This window comes from Zosterops lateralis (genome assembly GCF_965231275.1).
Source record: "Zosterops lateralis genome assembly, chromosome: Z".
Taxonomy (NCBI): domain Eukaryota; kingdom Metazoa; phylum Chordata; class Aves; order Passeriformes; family Zosteropidae; genus Zosterops; species Zosterops lateralis.
This window is the reverse complement of record NC_139800.1, coordinates 2,535,519-2,551,064: the sequence shown is the minus strand read 5'-3', so window position 1 is coordinate 2,551,064 and position 15,546 is coordinate 2,535,519. Positions and strand designations below refer to the sequence as shown.

Sequence of the window (15,546 nt, the reverse complement as noted above, 5' to 3'; positions counted from 1 at the left end):
TTTTAGGTGTTTTTCATATCAGTCTCATTGACTGTGATAGTGAGAGGAAAAACTGCTACCCAGGCACTGCATTAATATCCTCATTAAATAATACAATTTGAACTTGTGAATTTTTTTCATTTTTCCGTGTGGTTCATTTGGCGTCCCTTTGATCTGGCAGCAGTTACATCCCCTGGATGTATATTTAACACCAGAGAAAACCCCTCAAAAAGTCAGAAAAGCATAAAAGTAGGTGGGCTACCCTTGGTCAAAGCAGGCAGAGGCATTGGTGGGATGAAGGGGATGTTCCATCAGAGAAGCAGCGAGGCCATTGTCAACTTGAGCTGTGGAATTCAACAAAGAGCAGAGCAAGTGTGCCTCATTTACACAAAACTCAGCTCAGCTGAGTGGCTTGGGGACAATTCCTGAGATATTTTGCTGTTAAAACAGACCTTCTTGTGAGGGAATGGCCATGAGGAGCCACCCTGCAGAGCCAGGATGGGTGGCCCAGCACACACAAGGGCTGTGAGAGGCTTCTGGCACCCCAAACTGTCTCACACAGCCAGACCTGGGGGGTTTTGAGCAGCTTCCATCCCACAGGAGCATCAGTAATCCATAATCAGGCTCTCAGATAGTGATAGAGGAAATTGCCCCTGGGTGACTTAGGGATCCATGATTAGCACAGGTGGAGATGTGGAACATTTGAGGATGTGTCCTTGAGGATAAAGGCAGTGACAACATGCTCAGAGCAAGGAAAGGAATGAGTAGGTGGTGAGCAGGAACATTATCCCCTCAGATATGAACAGGGCAAATTATAAACTGTGTCTCGGAATGTCTCAGCATGACATTTTCCTGTGCTGTTCCTTGCATGACAGAGCCGACTACATTAATATTTTTGAATTAGATTTTAAGCCAGCTAAGCCCTCACACTCCCCTCAGCCCACCCTAGTCTGTAATTTCACATGGAAGAAAATCAGAATAATCTGAAATGTTTTCTGCAGGATCATGTTTATATATTTCGATTTCTGGACTGTGGTTTGAAAAGGTATTAACCAACTCTAGTTAGAATTTGAAGACTAATGTTGTCCCACTCATTGTTGATCCAGTCATCTTTCATGTGTCTGTCTTGATCTGTTTTCTCTTGAAGCCCTTCTCCTGAAAAAATACCCAGGAAACACTTAAGACATATCTCTGTGTAATAAACAAAGCAGCAACATTAATAGTTAATAGTTAAGCGCTTAATAACCATCTATAAAGATATGGCAATGAAGTAAATTAATACTCCAGGGTCCTGATTTGTGTCTCACTTACATCAATGTTCCAGCACTAAAACTATTGGTTTCTGCTGGGTCATTTACAGACAAGTAGTGGAGGTTAGCCTGACCTTGCATTGCTCTAATAAATACATTACAGCAACAAGAGATCTGGAGTCAGAAGGAGTTCACAACAGTAGCATGGTGTAAATAATACATGGATATTAGAAAAGCAATTACGTCCCAATATCAGAGCCCATATCATGAGCACAAACTGCTCTGCAACACAAGCTGGCTCTGTGGGGATAAAGGTGCTTCCTAAATTACAGCTTCCACAGATCAGCTGGATGTTCTGGAGTTATGCAAATCAGCTCCAAGCTTAGGGTCAGCCCAATTTTTATTTTATTTTATTTTATTTTATTTTATTTTATTTTATTTTATTTTATTTTATTTTATAGCAGATCTCTTCAAGGACAGGAGTTCATCTTTCAGAGAGAGCAATACCCAACTTTAGCCCCTGGAAAGGTGTGGGATGACATCTCCATTTAGCCCTGGTGCCTCCACAGGAGGCAGAACAAAGGCAGGATGGTGATCAGGAAAACTGCCATCAGACTGGTGCCTTTTGCAGGGAACAAACCCAACACCTGCTGATAAATCTGGGGTGCATTTCTGCTAAACAGAGCTTTGACAAGGAGCTCACAGTTTGTGTCTACCCTGGACATGCCTGAAGCTGCTAGAGACTCATTTCACACCGAGAATTGTTGCTCTGAATTTGCAGGAGGCACAGACTCAGCTTCTCTCTGTCTCTGCATTTCCATGTGTAAATGGAGAATGTGAGCAACACACAGCTGTGTTCATTAGTGCTCCTAAGGCTGCTGGAAATCAATGGACAAAGGGACAAGTTCTCACCCCTTCATTTGCCAGGGCCTTTTCACATTGGGGTTGTGGCTCAAATGTTCAGCAAGCAAGATCTTGACAGCAGCTTTAGAAAAAGCTGGGCTGAGCCCTCTGCTTGGCAGAAAGTTCATTTTTCAATCAAAAATGATGAAACATGACACTGTGAGATGAGGCAGATTTGGTTTTCTTGTGCAAAGAATATGATTAGACCTAAAAGAGAGACAGTCAAGGCCAACAACTCGACTAGATCCATCCAAGTCTGTGTGATTTATGGATGGATTTACAATGAGCTGTCCTTCATAGCAAGCTCCTTTAAATAGTCATGATCATGCTATAAAAATTATTTAACAGAAAACAACAGTTTTTAATAAAAAATAATCTTACTTAGGATAAGGAGGCAGGGCCAAACTATTTTAATGTCATATTTGATTGCTCAGTGAGTGCATCTTGCTTGCTTTTTCCTGCTGGTTGTGCATATAGAATTAAAAATCAAAAGGCTAATAGATGAAAAACTCATTTACATAAAGGTTAATTAATCCCCAGAAATCAAATCTTTTGCTCTTGCAGCTACAAAGTTTTCTAATCATAAAAATATATTTTTTCAAGCAACAGCTTAGCAATACTTAGAAAAGGTTTGCACTCGGGGTGGCCAAAAATACTCAGCAGAGGAGATGGAGATGATCTGTGCCATAAAGGCACACAGCTCGTGCATTAAAGACCCTGCTGAGGACAGTCAGCATCTGGTGAGATGGTTAAAAACTCACCCAAAACATTTAATGATAAGAGCTTATAAAAATGCAAATACATGCCACTTTCTTCGGAGAATCACGGAGTTGCGTTTGTACGTGTCTTATCAGCCTCTTCTCTGTGACAAAGTTTAGCATCTGCCTGGTAAAATGTCTGCAGATCTATTTGGAGTAAACAGTGCCTATTGAGATGATTTCTTACAGAATATGCTGTGTAAGTGGCCTGTCAGTGTCTATCAGTCTCACCCTTCCACCTTCTAACTCTGGGGCTCAATTTCAACAAAAGCAGAGACCAAGCCTTGAACTGCCAGAGGGAAAGGCCAGATGGGATGCTGGGAAGGAATTTCTTGCTGTGAGGGTCTGGGCACTCCAGAGCAGCTGTGGCTGCCCCTGGATCCCTGGCAGTGTCCAAGGCCAGGCTGGACAGGGCTTGGAGCAGCCTGGGACAGTGGAAGATGTCCCTGTCCCATGGCTGGGGATGGGGCTGGATGGGGTTTAGGCCCCCTCCAACCCAATCCATTCTATGATTCCATGATATTTATCACCACAAATAGCACTGGCTCATGTACTCCTGCCACAGCCAATCCTGAAGCAATGGGAGTGCCTCAAGGACCTCTCTGCTCCCATAAGAATGGAAAACCCAGGGATACCCCTCTGTTCCAAACACCTCCTTGCTGTGTACAACTCATTGTAAGAGGCTACAAGGGCAGAAAGACCAAAGAGCCATGACCTGTGAGTGCTAAGGAGAAAAAGAAATACATTTAAAAGTGCACCTTCTGCTGAAGGTCAGACCAAGCCCAATTCTGGGGCTGGTCTGAGAGTGGTGCAGGGTGATGTGCAGAGCCCCTGTCCAATCCTCCTGTCTCCCTTCTGCTTCTGGGAAGAAAAGGAAGCAGAAAGATTCCCCCAGGCCATAAACAGCAGCCTTGAGATTGCTATGGAGCAAAGTTTTTCTGGAATAATGTGCTCTGGCAGAACCACATCCATATTCCCTTGCAGAGAATGCAAACAAGATTCCCAGAAATAGGCAGGAGGAGCAGTGAGACTCATCCCACTGGAATAGGAGAAGGGAGCTGATGAATACAGCAACCTGCAGTAAGATATTTAGATGTTTAGATTGGATGCTATGAAAAAAATATTTCATGTCAAGGGTTGTAAAGCATTGGAACAGAGCACCCAGGGAAGTGGTGGAGTCTCCAAGCCTGGAAATGCTCTAAAAATGTGTGTGTGTGACACTTGAAGATGTGGTTCATGGTGAAGATGGTGGTGGTGTTGGGCTGATGGCAGGAATTGAAGATATTAAAGACCTTTTTCAACAGTGATGACTTTATGATCCTATGTTCCCTTCAAGGGATTGTGGCTGCACACCCAAATCTCAGAAGGAGAGGGGGGCACGTACATGTCCAATGATCTGGACTCAGTAATTCTGCACAAGCAACTGATTGTCTATCAAGGACAAAGAGAAATATCTGAGGGTGGTTAATTCTCATTCCCACCACCATCCAAAGAGCCTATTCAACCAGTTTCCACATAAGGAGAAATTGAAATTCATCACTATTACAAATCCTTCCCCAGTGTTGCCACATGAAGGAAAATTTGTGAGAGATTTATTAAAGACTTTACTAGGGAGACAGATCTGAAATTTAAAAAAAAAAAAAAAAAAAAAAAAAAAAAAAAAAAAAAAAAAAAAAATCTGAGTACATAGTGCTTCATGAAACACTAATCTTTTCAGAGAGAAGGGACACATATTCCATATTTATCATCCTGCACCACATGCTCATGGAAACCTCCAAAGAGCAGGGCATTAGGGACTCAGTACTTAATTTTATCGCCTGCTGGTGTCTGTGTTGAGCAGTAAAAATGGCAAATTATTTGCAAAATTATCAGGCTCCCTCAGTGCCTCAGCCCTTCTCAAGGGGAAAGAACGTGCTTAGAAATACAGATGTCACCAAGATTAACTTCCAGGGCCTGAAATTTTGCCTGCCTGACCTGAGTGCAGACCATGGCTTTCCCCAGTGCCAATCAGCAAACAAAAATGTTCACTTGAAGCTGCAGACACCAGCTCAGATATCTCAATGGCATTTCCCTCACCTCATCTGAGGGAAGGGTGAATTTCACCCTCCAAAATCTGACTCTCAGCCCAGCAAGGCAGAAAGACTGCTAAAACTGACAGTGTGGCTGTTTTTAAGGCTGACAAAATCTGTTCCTTGCAAAAATAAACAAAAGATATCCCATGAAGGGAAAACAGTGGATTTTAGCCCTTATTGCTTCTAAAGTTGTAATAAAACCCAGAGAAAGCTGGTTTTTTGTGGAGGAATTTTGTCACACTCTCCCAGGCCTGGCAGCACACCTTGCATCTGCATCTTGTATCTGGAAGGCCCTTAATTCATCAGCATGTCTGGGGTTCTCAAAAGGCAGAACTGAATCCCAGGAATTCAGTGGAATCCCAAGACCCTCTTGTCCCTCCCCTGTGGGACCAGCTATCCAGACAGCAAGGACCTCTGTACAACCCAGAGGTTCCATTATTGTCTCTGAGGTCTACAGAAGTCTCTACTCACCTTCAACAAAGTGCTCATGCCCTCAGCTGTGGGCTAAAACCTGAACTTACTAAATCAAAAGTTTTAAGAAAAAAGTGAGTGGGGTCTGAAATCCTCCTCATTGGCAACTTTAGCATTGACAGCCTTGCAAGCAGCATCTTCTCTACCTAAAAAGTGCCTTCGGCAGCACTTAATGTAGTATTTTACCCCTCTGTGATGGACAGTAGTTTCTTTATGGATTACAATGTTTATTCTTCTAGTCAGATCCATCAGGATGACTAAAAGATGACTGAAGATGTAGAGCAAGAAAACAACTAAGTGATAAATTTCCTGATTGCTAGCACTTCACCACCCAGGAGCAGATTTTGGTTAGCAGTGCTAGGAAAAAAAAAAAAAATTAAAATATAGAAAAAAATGAGAGAAAGAAAAAGAAAAAAAAGAAAAAAGAAAGCAGAAGATAAATAGGGATTCATAAAACTTTCATTCCAAGAAGTGCTCTCTGTGGTGCCTCTTCTGGGAGAAGGAAGGTCAGTACCTGCCCTGGCTCCATCTGGCAGAGACCACAACCCAAAAACATCTTGCTGGGCATCCTTGGGAGCTCAGAAAAGCAGAAAAAACCACACTTCATCAGGAACACAGAGCTGAAATCTGACACTCAGTACTGCACAGCACTGCCGAGGCCAAAAATACAAGCTGTCAATACCAGTCTGAGGGAATACCAGCAGAAGGGCCATTTATTATTTCCCCTGTTTCTTCTGCTCTTTCCCTAAGTGCCCACTTCTGGGCACTGTCAGACTGTGGTGAAACATCTCTGTAATTCACTACAGCTTTTTATGGAGACTTTCACAGAGCCAAGGCTGCAAATGCCACTGAGGAAAATGACGGATGCTGCAGGCTTTAGGAAATTAGCCATTCTTTGATTGCTTGCTTAGCCGAGCAATTTGCAGCCTGATAGACAGAAATTATATCATCCAGTGTCAATTTGTCTATTCATTTTTCCCTCTCCACATGCTTCCTCTCCTTGATTGAATAATCACTAACAATAATCACAAGCATCTGGGGGAAGGAAGTACATCCATCAGTTTTAATGTCAGCAAGAATGAGGGCTGATTCCTCCAGCGTTCACCACAGCTCTGCATCTTCAAAGTCATTTACATTTTCCTTATACCAGCACTAATACCCAGATTGTATTATTTCTGTTACGTACTCCCATTTCGGTTTATAATCCAGGAACAATGAAATGGCAATTGGGGAAACACCCAGTTTCAAAAAAATAGATGGTTGTTTCATCTGCTAGCATGCATTACCGCAAATATTTTTACATCTATATTTTAAGTCTCTGAGAATATTGATGGAAGTGTAAGCTTGAAAGTCTGAGGATGAATAAGACAGACCAGATCCAAAGGGGATGATTTTATATGAAGGATGAAGACATTAAAGGACATAGCTATTAGGAAGGTGTAAGTAGGCAAATCCCAGGGATTGCAGAGGCTTTTCAAAGGCTGTCTGTGCACAGATTGCTACTTCCAGTAATACATTACCTTACTGTGTCTAGATATTTTATAGACAAAATTCCAGAACATATACTGAATATTCAGTGATCAAATTATCAAATTCTCAATTTGTATTGTTGCCTAACCCTAAATATACTTATCTATATATGATACTATACCATCATATAATTCCACAGTGGCATTCTCTAGTTTTGTGAACCAATTTCTACCAGCCAAGCTTCCAACTCCCCCTGTTCAGAGACATGGAACAGCAGAAAATACAAAATCAGTTTGAAGGCACAATAACTGGCCCAAAGATTGCTTTTCCCAGAAAACTGTTAAAGTGATTTGTTTATTCAATAGAATTAAATCATCTTTCAAACACAGTGACACAGACCAAAAAAAAAAAAAAAAGAAAAAAAAAAAACAGAACCAAAAAACCCTGATTACTGTTCTAGTTATGGCTTACAGCAATTGATAGGCTTTCTATCACAACCATAATACAGCTACAGAAACAATAATAAGCCAAAATTACAAGGTGTAAGGTTGACAAAATAAAGGTCAGTCAAAGGACACAAAAGATTAACATCATCATAAAACCAACATGACCCTGCATGGATTTCTCCACCTCCACTGCCACCTCCTTACATAAACAACAAACATGAAACAGCTTTTTTTTTTTTTGTCATAGCCCAAGCTCCCCTATAATGAAGACACAAAGTTTTACTCCAGTATTCCCAAACTAAGCATTTGCTTCCCACCAGGTGAAAACCAAGGATATATTCAACAGGCAGCAGTTTTTCAGTACAATTTACATGGGCTCAATACAGAGGTTTGATCAGGAGCCTCATGGTTGACAGCAAGGAAGGCCCAGAAATGAAGAAAAAATCACCAGATTTTTGTCCTGCCCCAGAGAGAGAAGGGAGTTTTCCTACTTTCCTCATCTGTAAGGGGACAGGCAATAATGCACACAAAAGTGTGTATCAGTTGGCCAACACAAGGTCAACAAATAGGGATTAATTCTGCCTGTTCCACACTGCCAAGAAGGCAATAACCAGAGTCTTCACAAGGCATATGGAGCACTGGAGATACTTCAGTGTCTTGGTCCATCAGACAGTTTCAGGTACAACAAACATCTCGAGAAACAGCCAACACAGTATCTGATTTTTTCTGGCTTAATTTGTCACTGTTTCACATGCTAACACATTTTACAGTGATTAGTACAGTTAAAAATGTACATCAGCTTACCCGAAGATCAAACACTGAGAACATCTATGGCTTCTAAACAGAAAGTCAGACACGCTGGTAACATATTTACATCTTTCAATCCTTGAAGCATCGAGGCAGATTTGTCTTTCTTTAGGCTTCCCACTGTGGCCCAGTCCCTCATTTCTGATGTTTGTTGGATGCTCAGAGCTCTGGGGAGCATTGGAGGTGCTGTCAGCCTGGGACAACCTAATGCCTCTTGAACATTTGGATTTCTCTTAAGTTTATTTTAAAAAGCACTTAAGTACAATTTCAGTTTTGAATAGAATCCTTTTTTTTTTTCTTTTTTTCTTTTTTTTTTAAATACCATGCAGACAACACAAGATGCCAAGAAGGCTCACCCACATTAGACAGGATGGTAACAAGACACAAAATGATAATAATCTGGGAGAGGTTTTTTGGGGAGATGCAGGTAATTGGCTTGACTTACAAGCACTGACATAAGGCCTGAATTTTCTTTCTGCTGAACCCAAATGTGAATGTTGTGTTGGCTTCAAAGGTAGTGGGCTGCATCCTGCCTTGAACACATTCATATCACTGACAAATTCCATGCTGGTATTTTAAAGCAAGCAGAAAAAAACCCTCTCTTTTCCTGAGGCCTGTGGTTCACATACATAGTGCCAGGTACAGAGGGCTCATGTATGATTTACACAACCATGATGAAATGCTTTGCATAGATGAGTTTGAAAAGATGAATTGATGAAATCTGGAAGGGAGAGTGACAGTCACAACACTTCTGCTTCCAGAGAAGCTTGTTCTTAACTCACACCATTAAAAAACATGGTATTGCTGCTGCACTGCATCTAAAGCATACTAAAATGTGTGTCTGAAATCAAGTGAGGGGAAAACAAGAGGCTGCTCTTCTTGCCTATGATCAAGGCTCATTTCTGGAGCACACCAAAATTTCCACACCCTTCACTGGATTTTGTAAAGATCCTAAGCATAAATACTGACTTCTTTTTTTTGAAACCTCAGCTCACTACAGTATTTCCCAGGGAACTTGTCCATTTAGGGGTTGCCAAATTTTGCTGTTCCCTTTTCCCTGTACTTGAAAAACCTCCAAGGCTCTCTGCACACTCAAATGCGAGTGGGATCAGGAGGAAAAGCCCCATTTCAGAGCCCTCCACTCCCCAAGCAGACAAGTGGACAAGCCTCAGAAGGTCAGAAAGGACAGATTCCCTACCTGTCAGTGTTTTGCCCACCTCAGACAAAGCAGAGACTGCTCCTGGCTGCCAGGGAGGGCTGAGCAGGGGCAGCCCACCCACGCAGCTGCGTCACCACCAGCGCTGCTGCCTTCAAGGCTTGAGCAACACTTCCACTGATTCACCAAACACCCACGGAGGGGACTATTCCTGGAGCTGATTTCCTTCCGTCTACTACATCTGGCCCTCCCCAGGCACCTTTAATTCATCATCAGCCCAGCCTGAAAGAGGGGTGGATTTTTCGAGGACTGGAGGATTCCACCAACAATCGCCCCTTGATTGTTGCGAGCAGTGAAACTCCATTTGTTGTTTCTGCTGTGTTATTCCACAGCATTAAAGGCTCTGGAGCAGAGCTGTGTTTCCAGTCTCCTATATTCCCTTCACATTGTTTCTCCAGGAGAACACAGACCTGCTCAGCACAGTGCCGCTTTCTCTTTGAGACAGCAGCAGGAGGAGCTGTCACGGCATGGTTCTCCCTTTTGCAATTCATGAGCTGGCTTTGACAACTCTGCTGCAATCACAGGAAATATGCTAAAATATTATAATGGCCCTATCGCCATTGAAGCCATTCTGTCCAACAGCAAAGTTGGATTTCATAAATCAAGAGCAATCAGCTAAACTATTCCAGCTAAATACTTCCTTCCCTTTGATGACAGCACTGGCAGAATCATAAGCCTCCTCTGTTGACCTGACAATAAAGTCAAAGCAGTCCTAGCTATGATTTCCAACTGAACTTTCATTGCCAGTGTATGCAGATATCAGGAACTTCTTAAGGGATTCTCCTAAATAATGTGAGGAACTGAGGATTAAGCCATAATATTTTCTCTCTCCCTGTCTCAGGCTTCATATCCTCAGCAGCACAGCTGAGATTACAGCTCAAGCTCAGGATGTGGTACCAGGCAGCTGACAGCCTTTCTTCATGGACAGATCAGAATTATTTGGTGGGGAAGATTTCTCTGGGGCCTGAAGCCTTTTCTCTGGGAAAGCACAACATGCTACACACATCTTTTACTTGCAGCAAACACACCTGACAGTAGCTTTTTATCACTCAACTATCACATTGTTCAAAGGTTAAGATTGGACATTTGGAACTTTGAATGCATGGGAGAAGGGAAAACAAAAACCAGTCCCAAATTCAGACAAATTATTTATGTCAAAAGAATATTTTCTTATGTTCAGCACACAAAAGAATGATGGCAGAAAACAAGGAGGGTCCTTCTTTCTGCAAAAGCCCTTCCGAACATGGCATTTCTGACAAATGCCATGGTTTTGCAATCATTTTTGAGCAATACCTGAAAAATTAATTAGAAAGTGAACATGTTGCAATATGCATTTCATCTCGAGGACTATTTTATATATATATTTCATTAATTATCTTTCTGGCTTGCAAGTCATTCCTTATATCTAACTGTACACCTATGTACACCTTCACAGAAATACCTGGGCCTGTTTCTGCAGTCCCTACACAAATAAAATACCCACCCACCTGAATGGGGGCTCTTTTCAGATAAATGTGGCAAGATTGGGCCTTTGGTGCATACGTGCAAGTATCCTGCACACACTTCTTAAAATCATTTAAAAAAATATAGTAGCTATAGATTTATAAGCGATCAAAAATCTAAACACAGTAAAACTGCACTTATTACAGTGAATTTACATTGCTCATCTATATGAAGCAAACAATGGAAAGGAAATGTCTGTGACTCTGTAATTACAGATTAACTGTAAATGCAGTTTTGCTCATCCTTTTGTCTGTCCAAAAGGATTTCTTGCAACTAAAAAGAGGGATTTGCACTATTTCTATCAACATATGGATGCTTCTTAAGTGCTTTCCCATCTTTTTTGAAGTGCCTTTTGCAACCTATCAGACTCCTTCCAGTGGATTTTGTTCACTTCGATCACCATAGTAAAGAAAAATCTCTTACTAAAGAAGGTAACCTTAGCAGAGCAGCAGCAGCAAAGCAAACCTGAAGCCACTACTAGTCCCAAAACTCAGGCAGAATAAGGAGTAAGGGCTCTAAGTACCAGCTTCAGTGTCATTACTGTTATCATAAAACTTAATGCACAGCGAGACGGCCAACCTGCAGTGTCACATTGCTCTGTAAATAGCACTTTCATCACAGCACTTCATTGTCAAAGCCCTTTGCACACAAATTTACAGAACACAGCACAGAAAAACACTTCTTTTTGCATATTGAATCAAGGAAACCATTTCACCTGCAGGGTCTTGGGTGTGCTGCCTATTTCACAGGTAGACAATACGAGGGGGTGCTCAATAACACGCAGTGTAACTCTAAGACCTAAAACACAACACCACAAATAATATATTAAGCTTAAGCACTGGTCCTTCACCTGCCCTTGCCTGGTGTTTCCCAGGTGAGTTCTGACACCTTCATCAAGGTTACTTCTAAGGCAATCAGACCTCGGGAGCCTAGTGTAAATTAAATACACTCTCACATACCATCCAGGTCACTGCTGGCCAGCAGGGACTTTTGAAATTGTGACCATCGTGCTTTCACTTTCTTTGTGATCATTTTATCTGTAGTGTGAGCAAGCTGCAGAGCTCTCAGCATAGCACAGAGGCTTTTAAAAGAAGCTTTGTGCATTCATGCATTACAAAATCGAAATCCAAGTCCATATTTGGATTTAAACCCTCTCCCCCCGCCCACAAAAAAAATATCCCTCATACAGATCTTCAAACTTCAAATCCTTGATCAAAGGTCTTGCAATCTGTGTAAGACAAGACAAGGCAACAGCCCTAGTACTTCAGACTAAGAACTTAGACAGGAAAGCTCTGTTCATTTAACTATGCCAGCAGAGCTGAAGCAGCAAACCTCACCTCCTGTGTATGCAGCCATACCAGTATGAAAGGGCACATACCAGCAGCCTACTACAGCAAAATAAACTCCAACAACTTGTGGCACCTCTTCTGCTTCAGGATTTTGAACAGTAGAAGGTGAAAAATTAGGCTTGGCATACCTGACAGAGCTACACCGATGACATTTAAAGAATACACCACCAGCCCTTTTACTATCCTAATAACATTCTCAATATACAAAAACACCACATTAAGACATTTGACATCTCAAGAAGCATAATTTTAAAATAAGCATCATAATCTAAGCCACAAAATAACTTCTCTGAATTTTAACTTCATTTCCTGACATTAACTTATTACAGATACCTGAAAGTGTTAACTCAACCTGCACAACAGTGAATCAACATTCAGCTACTTCTACAAAGTCTTTAATAAAAATCAACAAGGAAATGTCTTTTTCCTATCTTATGCGGAACGAAAAAATCAACATGTAAAATATAACTATATTATCCCCTTGCTCTTCTTCTCAAGAAATCCTTGTGAAGGAACTTGTTTCTCCAGCAAGGACTTCAATATGATGCTGAAGATGGTTGCTGTAGGAGGAAGTGCACACATTGCCATGTGTTAGCCAGATGGAAAGCATCACAGACAAGGAGAAAGGAAGCACAATCAGCAGAGGAGGACAGAAATGCAAGATGCCAGAAGGAAGAAGAAACAATCACTAAAACAATATCACAACATGATTCACACAGTTACCTGTTGCTGTGAATGGGAGTTCAACATTCTGTTCTATCCTGGCTGAAAAATTCGTAAAGTGATTTTGTTTATTCCTAACACATCTATCTGCTATTTTTGATCAACGCTTTGTGACATTACAGAACAAAGGTTTTAAGTTATATATCCCCATTAAGCTATAATGCTAAAGAGTTTTTGAAAATACTAGAGGCCAGAGAACAGAGCGTTCAATAAAATCTGGCGATACCCCAAGGTACTTGATTCGGAAACCTATGTAAGTTCTATGGTCTATGCTAAAATTCTCCACCGCTGTTTTTCCTCAAAAGTTTGGTGCTTTTCTCCGTAGTGAAATGACAAATACATTAATGTGCTCTATTTATCCCTAAATGTATTGTAAATGTGCTTCTTATCCGATTTGCTTTCCAGGACAGCGCGTACCCTGGGGCACAGGAGTTTTACTTCTCCCACACTGTTATTACGGACCCAACTCTGCTAGCAGGAAAGATGCTGGTATCCTAGATCTTATGGGATGCAACGCCTTGATGAAATTTATATCAAACAATTATTGCATAATCTCGGGGCACAACGAAAACCTCCCACACCTTACACAAGCCATCGAGCTCCCGCCACGCGTTCTAAACACAGCCTCTCCTTGTCTTGTCAACTGCAGGTCCCCGTGTGAACCCGCAGGATCCCCTTGCTGTGCATGTGGAGGAAGTTGAAAATCTCCGAGGGCATGGCGTGGAAGCCAGGGCGAGGCTTCACGTTGTCGTAGTAGTGATGAGTTATAAAAATCCCTGAGGGGTTCATGGGGAAAGCCCAGAAGCCAAAGAGGTGGACCTCCTCGCAGAGCTCCAGGGCTGCAGTCACCAGGATCAGCCCGGTGCTGACCCGCTTGGCCCGCACGCCCTGGCCGAGCCAGTAGCGCGAGACGTTGATGAGATACTGGGGGTGGAAGTAATAAACCGCCTGCTGGGACTCGAAGTCGTCCAGCACGTACTTGACGCGGATGGAGACGTCCGTGTTGCGCGTGTTGTAGAAGGCCGGCAGCAGCACGGAGGCGTTCTCGTACACCTGCAGCACGTCGTAGAAGGGCTTCCTCCACTTCTCCAGCTTGTGGAATCTGAGGGGGAGAGAGAGGGGGTGTGAGTGATGTTCAGCCCTTGATTTGCTGAAGTGTTGTAGGTTTTCCTGCTTTCAGGCCTTGTAATTGCAGATAATTCTAAGTTCTCCTGTTCTTCCTATGTATTTCTGAAATTTCTTTCTGTTTCACGGTTTTCTGAAAGTCCTCTTACTTTCAGTATTTTTCTACTTTCAGGCCTTGCAATTGCAGCTAATTTTAAGTTCTCCTTTCCATTTATTTCTGAAATTTCTCTCTGTTTCACAACTTTCTGAAATTCTTCCTACCTTTAGTATTTTCCTTCTTTCGGGCCTCACAATTGCAGCTAAGTTCTGCTCTTTCTGTTTCATACCTTTCTGAAAGTGCTCTTACCTTTAGTATTTTCCTACTTTCAAGCCTTGCAATTGCAGCCTAATTCTAAGTTCTCGTTTACATTTATTTCTGAAATTTCTTTCTGTTTCACAGCTTTCGGAAAGTCTTCTTACCTCTAGTATTTTCCTACTTTCAAGCCTTGCAACTGCAGCTAATTCTAATTTCTTCTGCTTTTTCCATTTCTGTTTCACAGCTTTCTGAAAGTCCTCTTATTTTTAGTATTTTCCTACTTTCAAGTCTTGCAACTGCAGCTAATTCTAAGTTCTGCTGCTCTATTTCTTTCTGGAATTTCTTTCTGTTTCACAGCTTTCTGAAAGTCTTCTTACCTTCAGTATTTTCCTACTTTCAGGCCTTGTAACTGCAGCTACTTCTAAGTTCTCCGGCTCTTTCTGTTTCTGTTTCACGGCTTTCAGAAAGTCTTCTTACCTTTAGCATTTTCCTGCTTTCAAACCTCACAATTGCAGCTAATTCTAAGTTCTTCTTTCCATTTCTTTCTGAAATTTCTTTCTGTTTCACAGCTTTTTGAAAGTCCTCTTACCTTCAATATTTTCCTACTTTCAAGCCTTACAATTGCAGATAATTCTAACTTCTCCTGTGCTCTCTGTTTCTGTTTCACAGCTCTCTGAAAATCTTCCTACCTTTAGTATTTTCCTACTTTCAAGTCTTGCAATTGCAGCTAGTTCTAAGTTCTCCTGCTCTTTTTTATTTCTGTTTCACAGCTTTCTGAAAGTCTTCTTACCTTTAGTATTTTCCTACTTTCAAGCCTTACAACTGCAGCTTATTCTAAGTTCTTTATATTTCTTTCTGAAATTTTTTCTGTTTCACAGCTTTCTGAAAGTCCTCTTACCTTTAGTATTTTCCTACTTTCAAGCCTTGCAATTGCAGCTAGTTCTAAGTTCTCCTGCTCCTTTTTGTTTCTGTTTCATAGCTTTCTGAAAGTCCTCTTATCTTTAGTATTTTTCTACTTTCAAGCCTTGAAATTGCAACTAATTCTAAGTTCTCCTGCTCTTACTATTTCTTTCTGAAATTTCTTTCTGGTTCACAGCTTTTTGAAAGTGTTCTTACCTTTAGTATTTTCCTACTTTCAAGCCTTGTAACTGCAGTTACTTCTAAGTTCTCTTTCTGTTT

The 15,546-nt window shown here is 41.5% G+C and overlaps 2 protein-coding genes across 3 annotated transcripts in view; both read right to left on the bottom strand.

The window, feature by feature from the left end:
* The window catches only part of LOXHD1 (lipoxygenase homology PLAT domains 1), a gene marked incomplete at both ends in the record, with an annotated part of 189,042 nt that extends 176,811 nt beyond the window's left edge, over positions 1-12,231 (bottom strand). The window contains 2 exons of the mRNA XM_083883544.1: positions 11,835-11,912; positions 12,213-12,231. Coding sequence (XP_083739670.1) covers positions 11,835-11,912; positions 12,213-12,231 — 97 coding nt within the window. The remainder of the gene's footprint in view (positions 1-11,834; positions 11,913-12,212) is intronic.
* ST8SIA5 (ST8 alpha-N-acetyl-neuraminide alpha-2,8-sialyltransferase 5) overlaps positions 6,547-15,546 on the bottom strand; it is a 50,336-nt gene continuing 41,336 nt past the window's right edge. For both annotated transcript variants that reach the window (XM_083882946.1, XM_083882947.1), the window contains one exon: positions 6,547-14,049. In XM_083882946.1, the coding sequence (XP_083739072.1) occupies positions 13,587-14,049 (463 nt within the window). In that variant the 3' untranslated portion in view covers positions 6,547-13,586. The remainder of the gene's footprint in view (positions 14,050-15,546) is intronic.